General features: G+C 43.5%; 2 protein-coding genes across 3 annotated transcripts in view; both read right to left on the bottom strand.

Moving 5' to 3' along the window:
• btbd8 (BTB domain containing 8) overlaps positions 1-11917 on the bottom strand; it is a 42634-nt gene extending 30717 nt beyond the window's left edge. Inside the window, exons 1-6 of one of the 2 annotated variants that reach the window (XM_076278427.1) lie at positions 11640-11917; positions 10564-10605; positions 10242-10418; positions 6789-6965; positions 5001-5122; positions 3834-3951 (exon numbers count right to left, since the gene is read on the bottom strand). In XM_076278427.1, coding sequence (XP_076134542.1) covers positions 3834-3951; positions 5001-5122; positions 6789-6965; positions 10242-10369 — 545 coding nt within the window. In that variant the 5' untranslated portion in view covers positions 10370-10418; positions 10564-10605; positions 11640-11917. The remainder of the gene's footprint in view (positions 1-3833; positions 3952-5000; positions 5123-6788; positions 6966-10241; positions 10419-10563; positions 10606-11639) is intronic. The other variant, XM_076278426.1, reaches the window with a different exon arrangement.
• Positions 11918-13946: 2029 nt separating this feature from the next.
• Positions 13947-26101, bottom strand: ephx4 (epoxide hydrolase 4). The gene is made up of 7 exons (XM_076277314.1): positions 25859-26101; positions 24504-24589; positions 22135-22292; positions 20138-20266; positions 19209-19312; positions 15995-16143; positions 13947-14187 (listed from the first exon to the last, which is right to left on the bottom strand). The coding sequence occupies exons 1-7, from the start codon at positions 26099-26101 to the stop codon at positions 13947-13949; spliced, it is 1110 nt and encodes a 369-aa protein (XP_076133429.1).
• Positions 26102-26604: the final 503 nt, after the last annotated feature.

Genomic DNA, 26604 nt, shown 5'->3' with positions numbered 1-26604 from the left:
CTGCTGCTTCCTCCAGCTACTGATGCTTACTCAATCTCAGAATGATGCAGAGGAAAAAGACTTAAATATCACTATGGGTGTGCTTACATCTTATGGAACCTTCGGGAGAAACAGGCAGAATTACAGTTATACCTCCACTTAATAGCTTCACTCAGAGAGCTGCATAACTAAGAACTAATTATAGGCGTGTCGTGTGTGTGTGTGTGTGTGTGTGTGTGTGTGTGTGTGTGTGTTTGTGTGAGAGAGAAAGAGAGAGAGAGAGCGTGTGTGTGATGCTCAAGAATAAACAGAATAAATTCCCTTAATATTTGATGGGCCTGATATTAATTGACATCAAGCAGGAAGGAGACAAGGGACATGGAGCTGGAAATAGCTTCTCCATGCCTGTAAACAAAACACATTACCACAGATGACTCTAAATACCAAACACCTTGGGCAATGTGATGAAAAGTACATGATACAGACTCACAGAACATAGAGGTCTACTGTTTTGCCAAATTAAATGTATTTTTGAGCAGCAAACCCAAGCGCTTACACAAAACCCACTTAAGGCATATAACTCAAATAGAGGCATGTGACTCTCTCTCACACACTCACAGACACACACACACACACCTCAAACAGGGAGAGGTCATCAAGACCCACACACTGTATTGCCCATTCCACACCAACACCAAACACATACACAAACACACCTGCGCTCACAGCAAGGACACCAGAGATTAACATCAGGCAGTGAAATGGCGCAGGATTAGTGCTGGGTGATCTAGCAACGGCTGAAGATTACGCCAGCTCAGCCCGCGCCGTCACGCTGGCGTAATTTATCTGCACTGTGATGTACATTTCTGTGCCTAAACGCAGGTGGAAGAGCTCAGCATTCATCAAACTGTGGCGATGTGCTCTGCGGCATATGATTCACTACCATCTCAATAAGGCAGAAGAGGACAGAGACAAAGAGCCAGACAGATACTGTGATGCTGATAACTCATGAGAGAGACAGATTGAAATCAATTACTATTGATGTAGGAGGAGAGATTATCAAAAGAGGCAAGACAGAGAATATGGGAATATACTCGTGTGTGTGTGTGTGTGTGTGTGTGTGTGTGTGTGTGTGTGTGTGTGTGTGTGTGTGTGTGTGTGTGTGTGTGTGTGTGTGTGTGTGTGTGTGTGTGTGTGTGTGCGCAGAACAAGCTGAAAGGTTGGGAGCAATTTTGCAGCAAAGCAAGAGGGACAAAATGAGAAGGTAGGAGAGGAGAGAGAGCGAGAGAGCATGCATGGGTGGGAGAGAGAGAGAGAGAGAGAGAGAGAGAGAGAGAGAGAGAGAAGAGGAGGAGAAAAAAGTGAATGAAAGATCACAGAGATTAGCAGCCTCTGGTGTAGCGCTGAGCTGCAGCAGGCACCAGTGGGCTCCCATACTGATGAGTGTCCTTATGAGAACCAACCCACCCCACTCCTGCAGCGCCCACAGAGGAGGAGGGGGGAACAAGAGGAAAACGGAGGAGGAGAGGAGGGGAGAGGGAGAGGGAGAAGGAGAGAGAGAGAAAATCTGGGCAGCCCTCTGTGATCCAGCTGCAGTGGAGCTGGAAGACCCGCATTCCAACACTCGCTTCTGTTCACTGCTTCTGCCCCGCAAAAAAAAACCAAAACCTGCCCCTAAAGACCCAGTGCAGTTGCCATGGTTACAGAGGCAACTAAAGGTTCCACGGTGAGTGCTAACTGCCCTTTACAGCAGGAACCCTGTGCATCATGGTGGCATGCATCTCACACAGATAGAAAAAGTCAGGGCATTCATATTGTGTTTTCCAGAATTTTCCGTGACAGAAGTGTGAAAGGGCCTGTACGCGGAGTAAGGTCAGCAATTAGACTTCCACTGTGTCTTAAGTCACGACAAGAACAAAGAGCATGTTGTCAGGTAAAGCAGGGCATCTGTGACTTGAACTCGATAGCCCATGTGAGGAGAGATTATTGTGTGAGTAGATATATGGTTGTGTGTTAGATAGAGGACTCCAGAAATAGATAGAACATCAGATCCTATTAACTTAGCTAGATAGATAGATAGATAGATAGATAGATAGATAGATAGATACTTTATTGATCCCCAAGGGCAGTGGTCCCCAAACTACGGCCCGCGGGCCGGATACGGCCCGCCACCTCATTTTAGGTGGCCCCCCAAAACATGTCCGTGGTATATAGGATCCGGCCCGCACGGGAGTACGACATTGTCAAACTATAACCTCCGTAATTTCACCCATTCATTCTCTATGGCGGGTCTTAACAGTACACATGTAATACTCTTTTTGTCCACTGGCGCTGTTTCGCGTTTGCCATCGAAAATGGAATGAAATGTATAGTAGGCCTACTGTACCTGCAAACAATGTAAGAGGCCTCTGCTGACTGCATCAGTGCTCAAAGTATTCAAAAAGTTTATCAATTGGGGGGGCGCTCGTACCATATACGGGTCCGAGCGCCCACGGGGACCCAGGTTCGAGTCCGACCTGCGGTCATTTCCCGATCCCACCCCATCTCTCTCTCCCACTTGCTTCCTGTCTCACTCTCCACTGTCCTGCCCAAATAAAGGCAAAAAGCCCCAAAAATATATACTTTAAAAAGTTTATCAATGAATTGTTAATAACTAACTAACTTCTATTCAATTCATAATTCTGGAACTTTCTGGTATAATTATTTATATCTTTTATTCACTCGTTCAAATATTCATACAGAGTTCACAAAGTTCTCATCAGGTGAGTGAAAGTTAGAATGGTGGTCATTTCAGATGTTTCTGCCACCACTTCATAAAACTCATAGTTTGAGAACTTTAAATTATTTGTAGGATATTGCTTGTTCACAACTTCAGCTGTGTATGCAAAGTTCAGAGTTCAAAATATACTTTTGGGACTCCCTGCTTATAGTTTTGAGAATGCTATCATTAGTATTATTTCATTTGAGCTACATTTTACACTGATATGGCAAGATGGCAATATAAACACAGATAACAATGGTATTAAATTGCAATAGCCTATAGACTAAATGTAATGGAATATTCAACTAATGTAGACTGCCTTTGTTCACAGCGCTAAGCTATTTATGGTTACTGATATACTCCGAGTCTCTGGCCCTCTCTTAGAGCCAGGCATAGTGAGCTGGCCCTCGGAAGAAAAAGTTTGGGGACCACTGCCCAAGGGGAAATTCAAGGGTCTCAGTAGCATACAGACATCACACACAACATGCACTTACAGCAGAAATGGTAAACATAAGTATAAGTATAAACATATAACTAAACTCCACTGTACAATAAAGACAGTAGAAGATAAGAAAGATAAGAAAACTAACAAAACTAAATACACTATATAAATTAAATTCCAATGTGCTTGAGCTAACCATCTATCAATGACAAAGGCAATTAATGGTGAGAACACATCAGTAAAACTGTTTTGGTACAGGTCCAGTGCTATTCATATATATCTGTGTAGCATCTGAACTATAGCATGTGCCTTTTTATCCAGGTACTCTGTGCATCTGTTCTCAATAATACCATGAGACCACTGATGGAAGTTTGCAACAAGTCTGCGATCACTGTTACATGTAGCAGTTCCTGTAATTCCATGAAAATCTATTGCACCATTTAAGAAAAACGTCCAGCTTACTGGTACCATTAGGCCTGTATTTTTAACTGGAGCTCATCAGAGCTGTGCTAAGTGCTTACTGGTGGTGGTCTCTTTACTCTGATCTTTCATGATCTGTGATGTCTGTAATTGTCTGTGGAGGACTCTGAGGTGGGCTTTGGGCAGACAGAAAACAGGCTTGTGTTGTAGGTTGTGATAAGGTGTTGCTACCTGTGGGCGGAGAAGTGCTTCTCTCCGACCTGGATAGTGATGTCACATGCCTCTCCGCTCTCGTACAGAGCCAGCAGGTCACCTCCGAGCCCAGACGCCGGCTCCAGGACCACCGGGTCTGCAGGAGGGAGCGAGTGAGGAGAAAGAGAGGTAGACAGGAAAAGACAGAAAAAAAAAAGAAAGAGAAGGGGGAAAGAAACAGAACTCATGAGGTGCCAGCTAAAGGTCAAATGACTTTGTACTCATGTACTGTTGCACATCACATGAATATTAAACAGCAATGTCCACTACAGCCACAGACTACAAATCACAACAAAACAGACACAACAAAAGGTGTTTTGCTATATAATATAGTATAGTATTCTTTATTGCTATTGACTGATTTTAATTACACAACCAAAACTGTACTGTAAAAGGCAGGAAATGGAAGGGAGAAAATGATGTGACAAAGGCTGCTTACTGTAACCTGAGTATGTGCAACTGAATGCTCTGGACAAGGCCTGTTATTGGGAGCAACACTAATACAGTTAGCAGGCACGCTGTTTCCCTCTAAAGTGACTGTGCAGTCTATCAGTGAGCACATGGAGATGTCCGCTAATGCGTGGCACAGGAGAGGTGGAGAGGCTAAACACGATTAGCGCTTAAGTGGCTTAAGGAGAAAGTGTTTACCACTCCTTCGGTGGTTTTTAAGGTTGCATGACCTCACACAAACCCACCACATTTTTTTTTTTTTTCAAATCATGATTGATGTTTCTTTTATAACAAATGACAAAGTTGGTACTGGTTGGTAATTGTGCATGTTTCTCATGTTGTATGTAGAACATCTGTATGTAACATGAGTTGGTTTACATTGAAAGGCCCCCTTGTTTTGTCAGATGTGGGTCTTATCTGAGAAGTTCAGCTGGGCGTGTGACAGTCCTGACTTCAGAAAGATCCAGGGGCAAACAGATATATGTTTCATGTCTCGATATGATGAAAAGCGGAGTATTCTCATTTATATTCACTTGTGTAACAAGAGATAGTTATAAAGACCAAAGCATTGTAAATAGAGAGGAGCAGAGCATGTGTTCTTTCCCAGTGCTTTGTTCTGAGTGAAGGGGCACTTTTATGAAGGAAATACAGGCATTAGAGGCCCTTCACAGGCTGCTCCTGTCTACTGTAGCTCACCTGAGTCTAAGCAGGAGGTGGAGTCCAGGTAATCAGGCACGTCGGCATGCACCCCGTTCATCTGCGTCCCCTCTGGTAGCCCTTTGATTTTCCCTGGGCAATGGTCAGTTGAGTACACCCTCCTGTGGGGTAAGAGTTCCACACGCCGCCATATTGCAGCAGGGAAAAGACACAAGAGACAAGTCAATGGACATTGAGGAGAAGGATGTGAGTGTTCAGAGGCAGGCACATGCACACACACACACACACACACATATTCTCTCAAGCTCTCGCTCACACACACACACACACACAGCATGCATCAGTGATTTGCATGGGGCCTAATTAAAATTCCCTTCTCTCTGCTAATCCATTGGGTGGGTTTTTAATGAATTACATACAATACTTGTACATTTTAATTTTACAAAGAATATATTTTATTATCATACATATAATTTCTGATGATATTATATGTTCTGATTCTAAAACTAGGATTTAATTTCATGGCGATGTCAGTTATACAGGGTACATGGTTTGCCACTCCAAACAAAGACACAATCACCCAAAGGATGGCAGTGCTCACATACACTGACAGAAAAGGAAGTGATTGTATTTGCAGACACTGGACTGAGTGAAACTCCTTCTCTGGTATTCATCTTCAGTAACACGCATTCACTCTCACATCACTATACTACACGACACTCACATCCTTATCAACACTACTCCATGCCACCAATACCTAACAGCACCACTACAAACACCACAACAAATAGCTCACCTATCCACACTACAAAGTGCATGTTTGAAGTGTACAACTGTTTCAAAAAGCGGTGAAGTGTTTCAAACTGCTGTCATAACCCATGTCAGTGCAGAACCTCCTTAGAGCTTCCAGTGCACAGCTGCACTGCTGTTCCTCTAATGAATTTCTCTATAGATGCTCTATGGCGCCATCTGTCAGACAATAAGTGATACTGCGTTTCAAAATACAGACACAATTTCAGTGGTATTGTAATCACTGACTTGATATACATGTACTCAGTGATGGCAAAGTCTAAAAGGAGCTATCTGAGAAATCACACCACTATACTAAAAAGGGAAGAATGTATGTGAAATGTCTGCAAAGCTACTGCTGGTAGAGCCTATAATTTCAACTGATTATTTGATAATTATTCAAAATATACTGGTTTTAATTAAAATGACCATAATAAATTTTTGAACAATTTCCAGACATCATATCAAACTTGGTCATCCAGTCCTCTCCATGTATTGGGTGTGACTTTGGGCTGACAGCAACCTGGAACAGCATCCACAGAGTTCTAATCCTACATCCTTTCGTCCCAGATCCGGCTGTATTTGTGTACTGCGTGGTGTGGGACGCACTGGCGCATCGGTGTACCAGTGAGAGCGCTGTGTGAAGAGCGGATGGGTGTGGAGACACAAGCGTGGCCAGAGACAGAAGGTCACACTGAGACACAGCACACTAATTAAGTATCGGCTGAGGCTCTGACAGGGACGCTCTGAGAGAGCTTGCTTGCGTGGGTGAACCAGTGTGTGTGTGTGTGTGTGTGTGTGTGTGTGTGCGTGCTTGTGTGTGTATCACACGAATGTGGTGACACCATACTCTGTCAGTGTCAGTACTTTTGCACATACATGTCCTTTAGCAGAAAGCATAACTCCATGCTTTATTATCAAATACACTTATGGAAGTATTGTGTTACTTATATACTGCAACTGCAAGTTTGCAACTTAGAATGTGTTAATGTGTGAAAAACGCTGATTTGAAGAAAAAAAAAAATCTGAATTACATACCGGATGAACTCTTTGAGTTCTGCAGCTTCGCAGTCCTCCAGGCTGACCTCTGACTGGCCAGGAGCCACGCCTTTCAGCAGGTGAGCAGCCCTGGCCAGCAGCACCGCCCTGTGTACCCGGAGACGGGCCGAGCCCACACACAGAGTGACATCTGCTTCCTGCTCCTCCGACAGCAACCTAGAGGGAACGGTCAGAAAGGGACGGAGGGAGAGAGAAAGAGAGAGAGAGAGAGAGAGAGAGAGAGAGAGAGAGAGAGAGAGAGAGAGAGAGAGAGAGAGAAAGAGGGAGAGAGAGCAATAACAATAGTGAGTTATCCATCTGTGTTGCCACGGTGATCAGAGCGCAATGGCTACTCTGCAGCTAACATCTTGAAATCCAAAATAAATAGTATTGGTAAAATACTGATAGAATAAAAAGCACTACTGATGCACCAAACATGAATGGAAAAACAAAACATAACAGGCCAAAGAAATGCATATATACAATTTCATCCCCAGTTAGGGAGGATCTGTGTCAGATCTCTAAGGACATGAAGGATTTGGTCTGCTTTCCCACTAAGGCAATGTGCTCAAGGTCACTGCAGTAATATCATCTCTAGATGTTCCACTGAGCCTTCTAGAAATGCTGAAAGGTTTTTCATGTTTACATATGATAAATACTTCTCAAAATGAATAGCTATTAAGCTCATATTCATATACTTAATAATACATTTCACTGGTCTATGGCAGACAAACGGCTTTTAAATGGATCACAGTATAAACCCTCCCTAGATCATATATGACTGGAGATTAAGCTCGGACATGAAACAAGAATCTGAACATTGGGGCTGTGAAACTGTCTGACTGAATTACATGACAGAAGAAGAGTAGAGTTGGACGTGAGAACAGTAATTTCCACAGTGTGACACATGAACACTTCAACACACACCACTATCACCATCATTATCACACACACACTACTTTTTACTCCTAAGTGACTCAACTGGGTGACCCAGAAATATCACTGAGCCCTAAGGCCCACACACACACACACACACACATTAGCAGACACGTAAATAGCAGACATGTAAATAACACACACACACACCCACACACACACACACACACACACACAGTTACTTCCCCACGGCAACAGCTAGCCAAGTGGGTCATGAAGGGAGCTGCAAAGTGTGGGGAGAAAACATACTCCCTCCTCCAACAGCCCACCCCTCTCTTCTTGCCCTCTGTGTGACCTTCCCCTTCCCTGTGACCCCCTGAGTCAGACTGTTCACTCAGGATAGCGTGTGCCAGAAAGCACTTTGCAAAACAGGCCATGATCATCTACAGGCCCAGCATTGTAAGCCCACCTGCACCTGCTGTAGAATATGAGCATGCTGTACCCTCTGCTTTAATTTTCTTTTAATCTGCAATTCTTAATTGTTTGTTAATGTGATCCTCAGTACCACTAGGTCAGGAGAAAAAAGAGGGAAAGAGAGCAAGACTGAAAGAGAGAGAGAGAGAGAGAGAGAGAGGGAGGGAAACAGAGAGAGAGAGAGAGTGAGAGAGAGATGGAGGGAAACAGAGAGGGAGAGATACTACACCAGAATGTAGCCATCAAACTGGGTTTTGCCGTTGGTTCTGAGTGAAGGCTTTTCACAAAGAACTACAGAAGCATAAGCCGAGAGAGATGTTTTAAAAAGTTCTTAGGAAATCAATCAACATTGTTGGTTTTGGACAACACCAAACCACAACTCAATCTTTTGGCCAGCTTTTCTCCTTTTAGACCAGTGATCCCCAAACTTTTTCTTCCGAGGGCCAGCTCACTATGCCTGGCTCTAAGAGAGGGCCAGATACTCAGAATATTAGTAACCATAAATAGCTTAGTGCTGTGAACAACAACAGTCTACCTTAGTTGAATATTCCATTACATTTAATCATAGGCTACTGTAATTTAATACCATTGTTAGCTGTGTTTATATTGCCATCATACCATGTAAAATGTAGCTCAAATGAAATAATGCTAATAAGAAGGCTTTAGCATTCCCAAAAGTATTAGCAGGGAGTCCCAAAAGTATATTTTATTTCAAATGTGTGAACTCTGTGTCTTTGCATACACAGCTCAAGTTGTGAACAAGCAATATCCTACAAATAATTTTCTACAAAAAAAAGTTCTCAAACTATGAGAGTTGCTGGCAAAAACATTTGAAATGACCACCATTCTAACTTTCACTCACCTGATGAGAACTTTGTGAATTTGTATGACCATTTGAAGAGTGAATAAAAAATAGAAATAATTATCCCAGAAAGTCCCAGAAATATGACTTGAATAGAAGTTAGTTTTTAACAATAATATTGATAAACTTTTAGAATACTTTGAGCACTGATGCAGTCAGCATAAGCCTCTTACATTGTTTGCAGGTAGGTTTATTCCATTTTCGATGGCAAACGCGAAACAGCGGCAAAACAACCACCAGTGGACAAAAAAAATATTTCATGTGTATTGTTAGACTCGCCATAGAGAATGAATGGGGGCGGGGCAGATGCTATATACCACAGACATGTTTTGGGGGGCCACCCAAAATGAGGTGGCGGGCCGTATCCGGCCCGCGGGCCGTAGTTTGGGGACCACTGTTTTAGACCAACATTTTCTAAATGCTTTTCAATTGTGCTCTGCAAAGCCCAAACCCTTAGAGGGTTTTAATAAACACTTCCTTTCACTAACCATTTCAAAGCATAGCTGTGGCAATTCAGTCTGAGAGCAACAGGCTACACTGGCTGTGCACCAACCCGCCTACACAAGTAAGACAAAGAAGAGCCAGTACAATCCAAACATTTTTTCTACAGACTCTTCATTCCACTCATGTAAACAAAGACATATAACATAACCTATCCACTAGCCAACAGTTTAGTACTTAGAGTGAAGAAAAATAAGATCTGAATATAAACAGTTGCTATGCAGCAAATAATCAAAAATAGAGAACATAGGCCTACATTTCAAAATGTAGGTTTCAATCTTAGCTTTTGCTAAGAAACTTCCTAACTTTGGAGGGAGGCTCACATTTTGGGCCAGTTTATATTTTTGTGAAACTTGAATTGTGCCTTGGGTTATTGGCTCACTGAATGGACAGCTGAGACATATCGTTGATTATACCCGTGCCCAAGATGTACAGCTAGACACGTTGCTGCCCACCACAGATTTCATCACTGCCTATTTTACTCTCACTACAAATTTAGCCTACTTGTCAGGGATGCATCAAGGAGGCATTACGGTTTACACTGCAAAAGATATGTAAGCAAACCCTTGGTCAGTGTGGTCAATCACTGGTGAATGTGGTCATCCTTGGCAAGTAGTTTGAGAGGCCGTTTACACTGTCCACTTGTGATCAGATCAGCAAAGACACATTTTAAAGTCTACGCTGCGTTAATAACATGCATTATTTTCCCAATCTTTTGTTGTTTGCAAGAATCTTGTTACCTTGTGAAATCCTCTGACAGGGCACGAGAGAGGCACTTCTTGACACTGGCTCTGGTCTTTCTCTCTTTTGCTTGGAATTCCCGAAGTGCTTCCGTGGAGTGCATGGTGTTCCCCATTGATAAGGACATGTTGTGTTGTGCAAATCAACAGTATTGTGGCCACAACATGCATGCAAATCTGAGGAGAGAATGAACATTCTCTCATTAGCTGTTAACCTAAATAATGAATGGTCAGTCTTTACTTGAGAAGCAGTGTGCCTGATGTTGTTGTCCTTTACAAACAAATTATGAAATCTTATTGAATGGCTCCCTGAAGGTCTTACCCTCTCCAACACGGGCCGTGTTTCAATGGTAATTTACCACACCTCAAAGAGGAGATAAGTAAGAGAAGTGCATGTCAGTATTGCTTTGTAGGACCTATATGCCATTCAGGAAACACTGATAAATATAATGTGTGACCTTTGAACAAAACTAAGTTAAAGGCTAACTATAGCACACATATAGAACTGATCAATTTATCGATACACTACAGAGTTTATAACATACACTGGTGACAATCAATGACGATTAAACCAAGTGACACATAATACGCAATACAAGTAGTGGTTCTGCTTATGTTCACGGGAAACAAACAAAAAGTAACAACAAATGCATTGTGCATGATTTCAAGAGCACGTTTGTTTTAATTGCCAAGCTGAATTATGCAATATAGTCCAAACGCTTGGTCACTCCTTCCTCGTGAAAGTGAGTTGCAACCATGAACGTGTTCATTCATTTCAGGCTAATAAAGCTAAGTATGATTCAGAATACAAGTACAGTAAACACAACAACACTGTGGCCTAGTCTACAACGCTATAATTAACATTTAAATATGTAACTTTACATTCTTCAAACATGACAATACATTTTACAGTTTTTTCAAAACAGTTTTTCGGTTCGACCTTATTTCAAAACTCTTCAACCAGCAAGGCAACCGAGGCAATTTTTGAATGGATGGTGGGTATCACATGTTAACAATATGCTAACATGAGATATATTGAGCATTGCAACTCCCCGATATTATATAATTTCGGCACAGACGTATACCGAATGAAGTGTTAAGTTAACAGTATCTTGGCCCCTTGGTTGCCTACACTAAGTACTCAAGAGGGCTGTACCTGTCAGCAGAATATGCTGCTAGCATCCCAAGCTAACGCCCATGCTAGCGAGTTAGCTATCGCCGACAGCTAGGCTAGCTACCCAAGCCAAAGCCGCTACTTTCAGCAGAAATTAAGTTCTGTATTTGCATCTAGCTACGTGCTTCTCCGTGTCTAAAGTATACATATCTATATCGCATAGGTAATGTTAATAAAATAAAGAAAGGTTGGCTAATCCCACAGCAGTCAAAAAATTCACTTACACATTTCGTTCCATATGCCTCCTCCTTCAAAAACACAAATCAATGGTAGGTAGGTGTGTAAGTTGCTGCTAGTTACCAAGCTAGCCAGCCAACATGTTAGCAAGCCTTGGTAACGTCAGCGTCACTAACTGAACTGATAAACGGAACTACAGCGCTCCACGCAACAACAAAAAACCTATTGCAATCAAATCCAAAAGAAAGGCAGTTGTGGTTAGTGTCTCTGAATAAACTCGTACATTGCTGACACCTCTTTGTGTCTACTGGACCCACAACAAATGGACAGCGTCCTTCCCTGTCATTTTCACTACACCACGCTGCTTCACAACAATGACGTCATCAAGTATCCCCGCCCAGGAGGTACCCCATGCTGGATGTTGCGCATAAGGTTTGAATCGCATTTTTATTTTTTACAAAATGATTGTGTCTTCTCAGTGTGTTACTGACTATGTTGATAGGATAAGCATATAGGATCCAAGGGTAGTGCACAATGATGCCTGGTTCAGTGCAGTGGTATTTGCTGTCCACAGGAGAACTGTGTGCAAATCTTTTAGCCTACATGTTTACCTTACCTGTAAACACAGATTGGGGGGGGGTCTCCACGAGGCCTGCTGGATTCTTTGGTCATCCTCATCCTTGCCTTCCCTATTCCTCACAATACTGGTTATTTAGCTGTCATTAGTCTACCATTTCCTCCTCACCAAAATAACCTAGGCCCAGTTGGAAACTTTCAGTTTCCAGGGACTAAACCTCATTTTAGACTATATACTTTGGTCCACTAAAGAGACTCTTAAATCTAGAACTAGGTCTCCCTGTCTGGGAACCCACTCCTCAGTTGTCTGACAAATGGAAGGTTACTGGAGCACTAACAGCAGTGATGATGGCTTTGACCTTGAATGTGTTACCTACTGCCAACAATAGGCCTAGTATAAGAAGGCAATCAAAATTCCTTAAAGAGCCTGAAGCTGAAATGAGCATTTGTGGTGCGGATGACAGACAGGGGCATATGCACCCAAGATGGCTGGCATTATGCTCTCTATCTGTCTTGGGCACAGATGGGCACACCTCATGAGGACAAGAAAGAGCCAGTCTGAAGGAGGACGTGGTTGTCCCCTCTCCCCTCCCATGCATCTAAATGCCTGGTCCATGATGTGATTCTGCAACTGGGTCACGCTTGGCTGAGAAGGGCAGGACAAAGACACCATCAACGATATGGCTCCCTGTAAGTCCCCAATGCCTGTCGGCTGGCCACCAGCATGTGGGTCTTGTTTTGATAAGAGGATGAATTACCATGACTGTTTGACATCCTGAAAAGCGGAGTCAGCCTGTGCATGACTGTGATACTAAGAGGGTCTTTGAAAGCGCTGGCTTTGGTCTGTCAATTTGTCGGAACATGGATGAGAAGAACAAACATGGCTCTGAGAAGGCTTCTAGCTAGTATTTATTTGCTTAGAAAATCAAAATGGTGTGCAGAACTGGCTCAGTGAATTTCATAAATGCAAGTGTTTAGGAAGAGATACAAAAAGTGCACAATATTTAACCATCACTGTTTACAGTAGTTAATTGTTGCCCCTATCATACAGGAAGATCAAAATAACAACATTCTGAAATATCTGCGCAAAAATTCATCAGAATATTACAAAATAATAGATTTTTCTTGTTCTTTAAGACAACACTACCTGATAGAGAGAGGGAGGGGGGGGGGGACAGTGAGATCCCAGAGGGAAAGGTGTCAGAAGAGAGTAGCGATCTGGTGACACTTACAGGATAGCAGACACACGCCACAGCTCAACCTCAAAAGGACATGGCACAACTTTACATCGCAAGAAATGGTACAATTTTAAGTCAAAAAGGCACCACACAATACAAACTCATGAGGAGATTTTGCCACACACTTTAGTTATTTTTGTTCTCTGTAAAATGTCATTACCAACAAACTCTTAAGGCGAATGTCATGTGCAAAAAACATCTGGGAAAACAGGTGAAACACGCTACTCTGTGTTCCCTCTGATAAAAATGTGCTTTTTCTCTAAACGTTCGTTTGTTTTGTTTTCTCCCCCTGCTTTAACTTTGACATGTTTAAAAAAATATCTGAGATGTGTTAAATTGAAAAGAACGATTGCATTATCTTAATGTTGGTTGAATTTTTTCACAGGCATTTTCTTATCCCCTCATGCACCCCACCACCCTCTTGCCACACTCCCTCACATGGGGAACAGGGGAAAAGGGAGGAGGGGGAGGGATGAAGAGGAACGACCCTCTTTGGCGAGGAGGGAGTGGGAGGGAAAAGGTTCCGTCCGGAGGCTCCGCTCAGTTCCTGTACATTTTACGGCACTCTCCCTCCTTGAGGAAGGTCCATATGAGGGTGTTGACGATGTCGGGCTGGTCTTGCTGGAGCCAGTGGCTGGCCCCCGAGATGATGTTGAGGCGGAAGTGGTTGCGGATGTAGATGCGGCAGGCCTCGGCCATCTCCTGCTCCATGAAGGCATCGCGCTCCCCCCACAGCAGCAGCACTGGAGCCCTCACGTCATTATGACTGAGCGGCAAGTAGCTGATGATGGAGGAGAAATAAAACAGAAAGAAATGAAAACAGATGCACCCAGCAACAAATGCTAAATACATTATGCATAAATACATTATCATATGTGATGTACATAATGTCAAGTGACATTCTTATATGATGTGATGTACTTTAAATTAATTTAACCTGAGCATAACATCTCTTATGCTTCTGCATGGAAAAATATCAAGTCAACTGGAGCAGAAACACACCATAAGGATGTAAATCCTTTTGATGTATCTGTAAAGCAAAACCCATGGACCATCTGCAAAGCACTCCCTGTCTTTTCCAACACATTAGCCATGATAGTAGCATATTGACTAGGCTTGGTTCAACAGTTTTAAAATGACAAGGTACCTACCTAGGAGCAAGGTACATTTACTTTCCTCATCTTTACAGAAACATAAAAAAACAATTACTACAATTACAACAACTACTTGTAATAATAGACAACACATGATATTACACTGACAATATATTACAGCATATAAATACATTATAATGTTTATGATAATATAATATAATGACACATGGAGAACCTGCATATTTGCACCCAGCATCTGACAAACCTGCGCCAGCCTCAATTTCACCCAGACTTCTATTCTCATACCGCTCCAAGCTCCAACTAGTTACGCTTGCTTGCATTAGTGAATGTTTTCATATGGCACACTTTAGAGCAGATATACAACCATCTGAGTTCAGCTGATTTCATACACGTCAATTCCCCGCCTTGAGAGGGAAAGGGACCCACACCACAAACAACTACTCTGGGAACAGATGGAGGGCTCAGCCATGTATGTTCATCTCACATGCTCGTAAACAAATGTTGTGAACTACTTGTCAAGTGAGGAGGAAACAATCTGTGCAATAATGGACTGAATATACAGGATATTCTATGTGCATGCTGTAGGTGAATGCTGAGAGTGTAGTTAAAGATCTGCAAAACAATCATTAAAAAAAGGACTTTGTACTGCGTGTGGCAATGCTGAATTGAGTAACTACACTTTTGGCGTATGTCTGCAATCTCTCAATCTTTTAAATGTATATGAAAAAAACAAAAAATAGTATTGCTTTTGGTGAGCTTTATCATTTGTCTCTATTTGGATGGTTGTAACAGATAAATTTGTGCATAGTGCCTCAAGTGACAACAGCCTTGTTGTAAGCTAACACTGGGCATCCCATCTGACAAAGACAGGCTAGAGAGTTCAGTGCATAGAGGGCCGTGCATGTCGAAGTCACAAAGCTCACAGCAAGACAAAAAGCAGATTGTGACCCAATTAAATAGTTTCCATTCCATTCTCCTTTGTAATGGAACAGATACAAAGATACTTCTGACTTCAAATTGCTCCTTGTATCATCAATAGAAGCTTTGTACCAAAGAGCTTGGGTCACTTGGTTGCAACTTGGAAACCCCATGACTAATATCACTGACATAAAATAACAGAATACATAATTGGAAACTGTACTATTGATGTAAGTTGGACCCACAGAATTTAGTCAGCTGGATGTATGTGCCAAATAAAAAATACAAATTGCAGAACCACAAGCATGCACATGTTTCAGTCTACAAACACTAGAGGGCACCAGTGAAACAACCTCAACACCAAAACAGCTGTTGGGGTAAACCCCCAATACTCTACTGATTTAGTAACACAGCTGTGCACTTTCACCCAAGTGTTTATTTATAGAATCCTGGAGCATGCCACTTACACTTACAAAATTAGATTCTTTTCCCCATCCAACCAAACCAAGTACTACTGTATATTATGTTTTATTGTCTGCTGGTCGGCTAACTCACTTAAAGATGCTCCTGAAGTAGTTGAGTGCCCCAGTCAGGGCCCCGGGCTGGGAGAAGTTGTAGAGGTAGGTCTCCAGGTCCTCAGTGGTTAGCCAGCGGCCCTTGCGTCCAATCCCCGTGTTGCGGCTGGTGAACAGACTCTTTAAAGCCTAAGTGCGGATGGGGACAGAGAGGAAGAGTAGTGGGTAGGGAGTTAAGAGTATGGTGTAACAGAATGAAGTATGAAAGGAGAAAAGATATTTACTGAGCAAGGATGACATAAGAGGTGGAGAAGGAGAAAGGCAGAGTGATAGAGGAGGATTAGGAAGAATGATGAAGAGGAATAAAGCAATAGAGCTAAATAGAATAAAAACACTAAAGGGAGAGTCCGGAAGCTAAATAAGCGGAGAAAAGAGAGACTACTTTTTTGTGACGGCCAAACTCCCTCCACAAAATCCTATTCAATTACGCTCTCGGCTTCTCTCCGGGTTATCGAGGCGACAGTCCCTGACAGCCTTACTCACGTCAGTGCCACCCGCAGCTCGGTCAGGCACCTGGCCTGGCTAGCCCCCACTGCCATATTAATGGGTCCAGGGAGAAGAGGAAGCCTGAGGGGCGGACCACAGTGCCAGGATGAGGCAGAGCTCTGCACTGGCAGACACAGCAGCGCTGCTGGAGGTCAGCTTGTAAGGGTACTGGACCCCCCGGGTCACACCTCACCCTGACAGGAGTCACAGCACCAGCCTGATGTATACAGAGAGTGACTGATTCCAAGGTGTAATATAACATGATCTGATGGTGCACCACTGAATGTGTTGTCATTCTGGACATTTTCATCATCTACTGTATGACAATTCCTGCAAGGAATGTTCTGAGGTAAAAAGTTTGTGATTCCACTGGTTTCACAAAGGCATAATTGTTCAACTACACTATAGTCGAACAGCAAAAATTCCTTCCTTCCTAGTGCTGAGGCAGCAGTGCTGTGTGGTGTAACTCAAGCCTGCGTGGCAGGTGTGTTGTGTTATTACAAGGTAATTAGGAGAGGTGCACTGACAAGCTTAGCTGACAAACTTGGCATCATAACATAGATCTCACAGTTTATTGCTGGCACTCTGTTGAAACTGGGTCACGAAAATAGCACCACTGCATCCCTGAATACAAACTCTGGATGTACCTACTGAAACTGTATAATTCACATCAATATCACTATATTATCCAAATGTTCATAATGCTCATTACAGTTTAGTTGTGTCTGAACAATTCACTCCTATTCCTATTAATGACACGTCATGTAATCACAAATCTGTATTTCATGCTCCAGTCACACCATTGTGAGATTATAAAACAGAGTCACATAATTTCCTTAATGGAATATTGCATAAAATAGTAGATGTTCTACTATGGTACCTATACAAACTAACCTGACCATAAAGGAACATTTGTTTCATTATCTGAAGGATTTCAGCATTGTATCTGATATCCACATTAAACATAAGAAGTAAACTACAATCCAATAAACATTACATAGTATTCATTTAATTTATCCCACAAAACAGCCCATCCCAGTTCCGATTTTCACTTGATTAAAAGTGCTGTCTGCACTTTTTTGTAACCAAAACTAGGGCACCACAATGCATTAATAAACAAAACATCTGATTTTACCAGAGCAGTATTTTTCTTTCCATGTTGCCTATTTGACTTTTATAACGGTGGTTGTTTAGCCATTCATTTCAGTGCTATCTAACATTAGTAGTAGGTCTAGAGCTATTGATTATTATTATTTCCCTCACAGGATCAAAAGAGTATATATACTTATTAGGATGGCAAGGATCGTCCCTGACTATCTAAATATGCTGAAAGCAGCATTGTGGTCCTTAAAGGAATTTGACGAGATCATGTCATCATGCCTTGCTAACTGCATACTTAGTCAATTACAAAATGTACATGCAAAACATAAATGTTATTCTGTCTCTCCCCAGATGACACATTTTATGCACAAACACTAACAAAAACAAGCTATTTTTGAAAACAACTACAAATATCACATCCTTTGAGGGTGAGTAATATAATTCTGACTAATTTTAAAATCCAACTGGAAATATTTAATGTTTACAATCTGACATATTCCAGATTATTTACAACAAATACACAAATCCCAGTGCCATATACCCCAGGGTATATAATGTTTAACTGTTATTAACATAACAATTATGTACTTTCCTTGATGGATAACAAGCACATATTTTGGTTGCATGGCTGGTGAACCCATGTCTCCACCACAAACCAGTTGTAGATTCATAATAGGTCGTTGATTCGATTAATTACCCAATAGAGATAATTACTTTGACCAGGCCTCCAATATTGCTATCCAAGTCAGCCAATGGGGATCATTGATCCAGCCCATCCTTAGAGATAATTGGCACCCATTAGCAAGAGTCATTGCTGCTGTTTTTGTCTGCAGTGTGAATCAGGAGTGGAAACAGATGGGAGTCCAGTGTGTTTCTACGGTCAGAGAGCTACCAGTGTTACAATGCCCGGACACTCTAGCATAATAAATCAAATGTTTTACAATTTTCATCTCAAATTTCAATGCTTTATATTCTTGGACTTTGTATTCTGACCACTAAATCAAATAGACAGCTTTGGTTTTGCTTTGATGCTTATGTGTGCCTCGTCACTGTGTTTGGATGGGCTCCCAGGTCCTTTCGCATTTTGACTGTGAGACAGAATCACAGGCCTGGCCTCAGACAGACAGACAGACAGATTCTCTTGGCAACGCCACAAGGTTTGCAACTGACAAACTCCCACAGCCCAACTTGAAATAAAGGCTTGCCTTCGGTGGTAATGCCTTTGCGGCGAAACCCGTCTCGTAAGATAGATAAAGCGTCCCAGCAATGCGCCGAAGGTAAATAAATGGCAGCTTTGCTGGGCACCAGCGCCTCCCTCACCCAGGGAGTGCTCCATCACGCGGTTTATGGGGCGGCCATCCACCAAACAAACGACGCTGGGCCCTGCCAGTGGGAGGCCGTCCAACACTACGACCTGGGACACCCAAAAAACAGCACTTAAAAAGCCTAATGGGATATTCATTGATCGAAAGCCAGAGCCCCCTTTGTCATCGTTCTCTCTCTCCCCCTTTTTCCTGCCATATGCAACAACAAAAAAAAACATAACACTAAAACACACACATAGACACACACCCACGCACACACACACACACACATTAGTAGCCCACCTTAAAGTCGTTGATAGAGAGCATGAGCTCAGGGAAGCGTGGCAGCTGGAAGAAAAAGAAGTGACTGGATTTGAGGAGCTGACTGGGGTGGCGTAGGGCATAATCTGGAAAGAAGGAGAGAGAGAGACAAAAAAGGGAAGAGAAAATAGAAAGAGTGAAAAGAGGAGAAAAGAGTGGGAAATAGAGAAAAGCACAGTCAGCCAACCGGTGTGGATAAAACCAGCCCTTCACATAATGCATTTGGCAGAGAAAGAGTCACATGCGTGACAAACAGCACAGACACAAGTGCGTGAGAGGCCTGTTTTAAAAAGATGCCCTCCTCTGCCCATGCCAGCCATATAATTACAAGTTCAACCCAACCCTAAAGGAGGGAGGGGGGGAGACAGGGAGGGAGGGGTGACAGATGGAGGCTGGATCCACTCGATAGGATCACTTGGAGGGCGAAATAATAAGGCCTCCTCCTAATGACTGATGCTAATCACATTAACGAGTTCAGAAACACATCTCGCCGCTCGGACAGATACTCCAGGCACGCCTCACCACATGAGGGCCATTCAGGCACCAGAGAGGAAGACAGGAGAGGAGAGGAGAGGAGAGGAGAGGAGAGGAGAGAGAGGGCTAGAGGGAAGGAGGAACAGTGGGAGAGGGGAGGAAAGCAGAGAGAATGAGGGGGAAGAAGGGAGGAGAGGCAGTGAGATAGAGAGGAGAAGAGGAGAGAGAGGGGAGGCAAGGAGAGCAGACTAGCAGAGAGGAGAGGATAAAGAGGAGAGGGAAAATGACAAATTTTGACTTACTACGTGTCCGTGTGTGTGTGCTTTTGTGTGTGTGTGAGAGAGAGAGAGAGAGAGAGAGAGAGAGAGAGAGAGAGAGAGAGAGTGTGTGTTCATGTGTACCTGACAGAGACGGCTTCTACGACACAGAAAGCTCACCTTGGAGGACAGAGGGATGAGGGCTATTGAGCACAATGAGTTTGACCACCATCTCTGGGTAGTGGATGGCAAAGAGCCACGCAACGGTCCCGCCCCAGTCATGCCCCACCAGGAAACATCTGTTATAACCTGGGGAGAGAGAGGGGTGGGGGGGTCAGCGAGCGTGAAAGACAGACAGGGAGAAAGAGAGGGAACCATCCTTTATTCTTTAGTGAGTGACTATCTTTATGTGAGTATTTTGTGTTAGTGCTTGTGAATGCCTGCAGGCCAACACATGTGAATGTGTGTCTATATTAATGTACTTTTGCATTTTGGTATCATTTTGTGTATCTGTGTTAGTTGTGATGCATCTCTGCATTTTGAGCATAACTGTAAGATGGGATGGGACAGGTGTTGGAACAGAACGTGTGTGTGTTTTTTTATGACCTTTGAATTTGCAGTTATGAGTATGAGTGTGTGTGTTGTGTGTGTGTGTATGTGTGTGTGTGTGTGTGTGTGTTTGTGGCTGCAGGTGTGTGTGTGTGTGTGTGTGTGTGTGTGTGTGTGTGTGTGTGTGTGTGTGTGTGCGACAGTGTGTGCATTTGATGAGGGCACATTAGAATCAGTGGAGCAGAAAAGGCCCTAATATGAGTTCACTTAGCGCAGCGGGGAGAGCAGGGCGCAGGGTGGAGGGGAGGCACCAGTCCTTAGCAGGGTCCTATCAGGATACCGCTGGAAAAGTACTGTGCCCGCCGCCCACCCCACACACTCCTACCACCGGTCCACTCTCTCTGCTACCCCCCGTGCCCCCCCGCCCCCCTCACACACACACACACAAACACACACACACACACACACACACACACAATCTAATTTCAGCCACTTAAGATGGCAGATCAAGGTCACCATTTCCTCCCCGGAGGCACTCTGATCATATTAACCAGCCTCACTAAATAATCTCCTCATCAGTTCATCCCGCCATTCATTCCTTCTCGCCGCTGGACACAACACTGTCCCCATCTCTGTCCCTTATCTGTCAGTGGGCGACTCAAACGTTTGGAATCAGGGGTGAGGACGTGCGAGATGCGTGATACATCTACTGTATGAGGCTCTGGGAGGGAGTGTGAGGAAAACCAAGTGTCATGTGCACACATAATGTGTTGTCTGACTCATACGCAGAAGTGTGTAAACACACTCTGGACACCATGTCGGGCTTTTAGGGGAGAACAGCCTGGTTTTAATTTAAGGGGTTCCCCTGAACCCTAAGGGAAGGCAGAGTTGTCTTATTTCATAAGGAGACTACAGAGGCTCTAGTGGGGGAACATGAGTCAGCTATTAGGGGAGAATGTTTGGGAGAAAATTTTCGCACATGGGGCATGAATTAGCCGGCTGGTTGCTCAGTAACCTGTCAGAGGCAAACGCTGCCCCGTGCTCTGATGAGTCGGACTGGAGCGGGCGCTGCGGAGCCCGTGGGCCCGGGACAATGCCACCAGGGGAGGATGAGTTTCACTGACCTCATCAGTGAGTCAACGACAGACAGTAAAACAGCACTCCAAGACATCGCCATTTGTCTTTCTTGACGGTAATGATGGGGAAGACTGATGGGGTCAATTAAACAGCTTAAGTGACTGACCAAAGCCATGCATAAGGAGACAATGAAACGACAAGGAAGACCGAAGTAAGAAAGATTGAGTGTAGGCCAGAAAGGTATATTAAGATATCATTACAGCATATCAACACTGTAGGTAGCATGATATGGGCCAGACTCCAGTTCTGGGAGTTATAGGGAGAGGAAAGAAATGGACCGAAATGACCTCACCAAGGTCAAACATGCTTACTGAAAACCTGCCCTATCTTGTCACCTCAGAGCAACCTTACAGACTGCATAATTATTCAACCGTTATTTTAGGGCTTGTGGATAAGGTGAGAGAAAAAACAGGGACAAGAGTAGAAGCAGAGAGATAGAGTAATAGAGTGAGAGAGAAGGAGAGAAGAAAGGAGAGAAAAACAGAGCTCACCCAGATATTCCACTATGTCCTTCACATCAGTGACCAAGTAGTCGAGACGGTAGCTGTCCGTAGAGAGCGGCTGGTCAGACTCTCCATAGCCTCGCATATCCACAGCAACCACACGGAACTCACTTTTGAATTCTCGTAGCTGGTAGCGCCATGAAAACCTACATAAACATAATACACAGACTGTCAGGGACCTTTTATTTTCACACTGCGTTTAAATTAGTACCATCAGATGAATACGAAGTTGACGATGTGAAGAAAATCAGCCTTATGCAACTCTTTTAATTACAGTAAAGAATTGTGTATTCCACTATTTAAGAGTGTCTTAACTTTACTTAGTTTTGCACTAGCTGTCACCCTCAAGATAATCTCAAGCCAAACTGTGTTTCCACAGAAGATTTGCACTCAACTCCTCGAGACATTGCCCTTGAACTTGAGATGAGAAAAAGAAACATGCGGCTTGGGATGAATGATTAAAAAAGCAACGGCTGTTTCCAGTGGAGAGGGTGACCACTGACCAATGAAAAATGCAGGGTTAGACATTGGAGATTCTGCTCAGTCAGACAGGCAACGCTCTTCCTGCAGAATAGGAGGGAGAGTGAGTGACAGATGGAGAAAGAGGGAGAGAGAAAGAGAAATACAAACAGAGAGAGAGAGAGGGAGGAAAAGAGAGTGAGAGAGAGAGAGAGAGCGAGGAAAAGAGAGAGTGAGCTCCCTAACTGAAGATTGTGTCACCCGTGAAGCTGGAGCTGAGAAGAGCGGCAGAAGGTGGAGAGGCCTGACTGAGATTCTGATGACTCAGTATCAGCACACAGCAACGAAAAAACCCAGGATGTTAGAATATAGATGAGGTTTAAAATAAAACAGGCCTGCCGAGGCTCCAATACACCACACACTGATACACACACAAACACACACACACACACAAACACACACTCACACAGAGGCTCATCCATACCCGCCCACATTTCTTCCTATTCTTCAAACGTCAAGGTAAAACACCACTTTGCACTTATGACTATTTTTTACATAATCCTCCATTTTGCATCAGTAGCAGAACAGTGGACTCTCTCTCTGTGTGCCTCTCTTCCTCTCTCTCCCTCTCTTTCTTTCTCTATCTCTCCTGCTCGTTTTGAGGATGTCCAGTGGAGCAGAAAGCAGCCACGCCATGGTAATGAAGTGGCTGTCCACTCCTTCTCTCTCTCCCTCCTCCATCTCTCTTTCTCTCTCTCTGTTTCTCCTTTCCTCCGTGAGCTACGGTCAGGCTAAAGGCTTCTGACAGCACCCCCGCTCTCCCAATGGTGCTTGCCGTGGTTGTGCCTCATATCACTTAAAGTGAAAAATGATCCGGAAGAAAATACGCCTTTGGAATCAAAACAAGGGCACAGACCGAGTAAACAGCAGAGATAGTCTGTGGTGAGAGACAGAGCAGAGAGTTTTATTGGGGGATTTTTTGCAGGAATGGTTTCAATTACAGAACTACAAAAAAATATGCAAATAATATGAATGGGAATAACCTATATGGAATATATAATAAATAAACATGCCATGGCACAGCTGGTATAGCTGAGTGTTTGCGTCTCAGTTGGAGCATACATTGGTATTCCTATAAGCTGGCTTCGAATAAAGCCATCTGTCAAATATAAAGGAAATTATTTTTTATTGACATTTTGATATGGACAGAGAATTCCCAATTGCTCTCCGATCTCTATGCCATCTACCACTGTTGTGAAGCCACACTGAGATATTCACTATTTGATTAAAAGCCAAGTCCTATAACAGTCAGTGTTTCCCACAGAATTTAATTCTATTTGTGGTGGTAGGTTTGCAAAATTAACTTGAATGCAAAAGTTTTTAACAAATTAGCGCAGCAGGGTTATGATGCTAACCAGATTTAAGCACAATTTAGCCTTCTAGTCATCTTCTATGCCTTGCAGGATTATTAATGTTGCCTTTAAACATGCATGTAGGTTCGTTGAGAGGCAGAGAAACAAGGAGAGGCTTTACAAAGGTGCACATAGCTCTACAAGGAAAGAATTCCATCCAATTGAAATAGTACAACATTGATAATCATTGCGTGGTGGTCAATGTTGATATTGTGGTGGGCCGCCACAAATAAGTCAATGTATGTGAAACACTGACAGTGTTAACCTACATAGTGGAGATTTCTCTGCGGACAAGTGATTATAGCATTTCGGCTATGTGCTTTGGTGAGTGCAAGCGTGTTTCAGGTACTTTGTTGTGTGCCATTTTCACAGACACATGCACATTACATACACACATGTCTCCATGTCTTTAGCCTGATGGACAGGTGGTATGGTGGGCAGGTGCCAGGTGGGTGTGCTGACTGCGTGTCACATGGACTCCCTTACCAGAACTCTGGGAAGCCGTGCAGCAGGAGCATGAGTGGCCGGCCCCTCTCCCCTGCAGCCACATAGTGGAACCTTAGACCGGACTCCTGCGGTGGTCCAGATGATGAGAAGCACAGAGAGAAGAGGAGGAAGAAGAACGAGAGATGGTAGTGGACAGTGGCATGGAGGGGGGGAATAAAAGAGAGATGGAGTTGGAGAGCCAGTTGGGCGGGGGTACAGAGAGAAGTGAGAAGGACGCAGAGATACAAAAAGAGAAAGAGGAAGGAAAGAGAGAAAATGAGAGAAAAACATGAAAATGAACAGTGTGGCAGAGAGAGAGAGAGAGAGAGAGAGAAAGAGAGAGAGATGAGAGACGGTTATCAGTCTCGCTTAGAAACACAGGCCAGTCTTTGATGTTTATGCCTCGGTGCCCTTTGTCACGAGCGGTGTAACTGTCAGCCCTGATGCAAGCCTCATTTCCACACAGCTGTTTACTTTATAGGGCCATAAAACACATGCAGGTTGGAGACCAGACTTGTAAAGACTTTGTGGCAATATTAACAGCCGCAACATTCATTATCCCAACTTTGACATTTATGTTCCAATTCATATCTAGCCACTGCCATAATACATTTCACAATATGGATTGGATTGTGCCTCCCATAGTTATAGGATCTGTAATCCATGATCAACATTATTCAACTCTGTACTCTGCTCTCTGAGAAATAGTTGTTACATATCCCATCTCCTCAGTGTTGCGCACAAAACTGTTATCCTTTATTTAAAGCTGTATACATTTCTGTTATTAATTAAGTGCTTTCTGAAAACAATTGTTAAAAACAGCCAGTGCCCAACATACTGTATGTGACGACGGAGGGAAAACACTGTAGCCTAACTACTGTTAAGTACGTCAAATACCTACTGATACAGTATTAAATCTGTTTTGATTTTTTTTTCTCGCAGCGTTGAAACGACATCGAAAGTTTGAGTCAGAACACAGCGCATAGAACTGTCAGTGACCAATATTCATCCAATTGTCATTGTTGATCAATAGCACTAGCCGATAGCAAAGCCCAATTGCGCACGGAGCTGTCTTCAGCACCGCGGGGGGAACGGTTTGCGATTAACATTGAGCAGATAATGCAAGGCTGCAACAAGCGGGAAAATAAACCAGTGTTACAACAATATTCAAAAGGGGTTCGTCAATAAATGTCTCACGATTTCATTTCACGCCCGGCCCGCCTCTGTTGATATCGTTTGCGTGTGCCTCTAGCACAATTTGTCAGCCTAGCCCACACCAAGCTCGGAGGATTCCATTCGTACTACCCATGCAAACAGAACGTCGAGACTTTCGTGTAATGTAACGTACACCTTACCTTTATTCTCACGTAGCAATGTGTTCCCAAGGACGTGTCATTCAGGCAAGCAGGGGGGTTCTCTCTTATTGCCCACTGAAAGGTTGTTGACGGCCTTATGAGGATGCTCCACCAAAGTTTCAGAAGCGCTACGGCTGTGCAGAGGGCACAATAACCGTATATCAAAGACCAATATCCTATAACTCTGATCTTTAACGTGAGTCGAACTGTCAACAACAGCAAGTTGTGGAGCAGTCTCGCCATCTTTACATTACCGCGGGAATATTGAAGTCCAGAAGACGATGTGGCTATGTATCGATTTGTTGCGTTAATTGGCAGTCGTTCCATAAATGATGGACACCATTGTAATCCTCTAGCTCCGTTGGTAGAGCATCCACCGTACTAGGTTACTTGTCCACCGGGGAGGATCTCAAAGTAAGGGCTCAATGAAATGCTCTGGAGCGCAGGACGTCAGAATTCACGCTTGCGTGTGTGACAGCAAGGTTGCTTTGTCCGAGAGGTGTTTAACACCTCTCTTTAAACCCCAAAATTGTGACGTTAACATCACAGAACGTACCAAATCAGCTAATCTCTGCAGGCGACTTTGCTCCGAGCAAAAACCTCTCCATGTGCCAGGACTGCAGAGCAGACTGATAGATTATTATAATTAGCATTCTCATTAAAAAAATGAATAGGACAACAGACGGTCTTAAAATTGGGCTTTCCTCCCTAATTCTCACGTATAGTCTACAATGTTCCTTCTCCGC

This window comes from Alosa pseudoharengus, unplaced genomic scaffold, assembly GCF_046254945.1.
Source record: "Alosa pseudoharengus isolate Yale_2024_CS ecotype anadromous, Long Island Sound unplaced genomic scaffold, YU_APseudo_1.1 YU_APseudo_1.1_scf_11, whole genome shotgun sequence".
NCBI lineage: Eukaryota > Metazoa > Chordata > Actinopteri > Clupeiformes > Clupeidae > Alosa > Alosa pseudoharengus.
The sequence above is the reverse complement of the archived record's forward strand: the minus strand, read 5'-3'. Positions and strand labels throughout refer to the sequence as shown.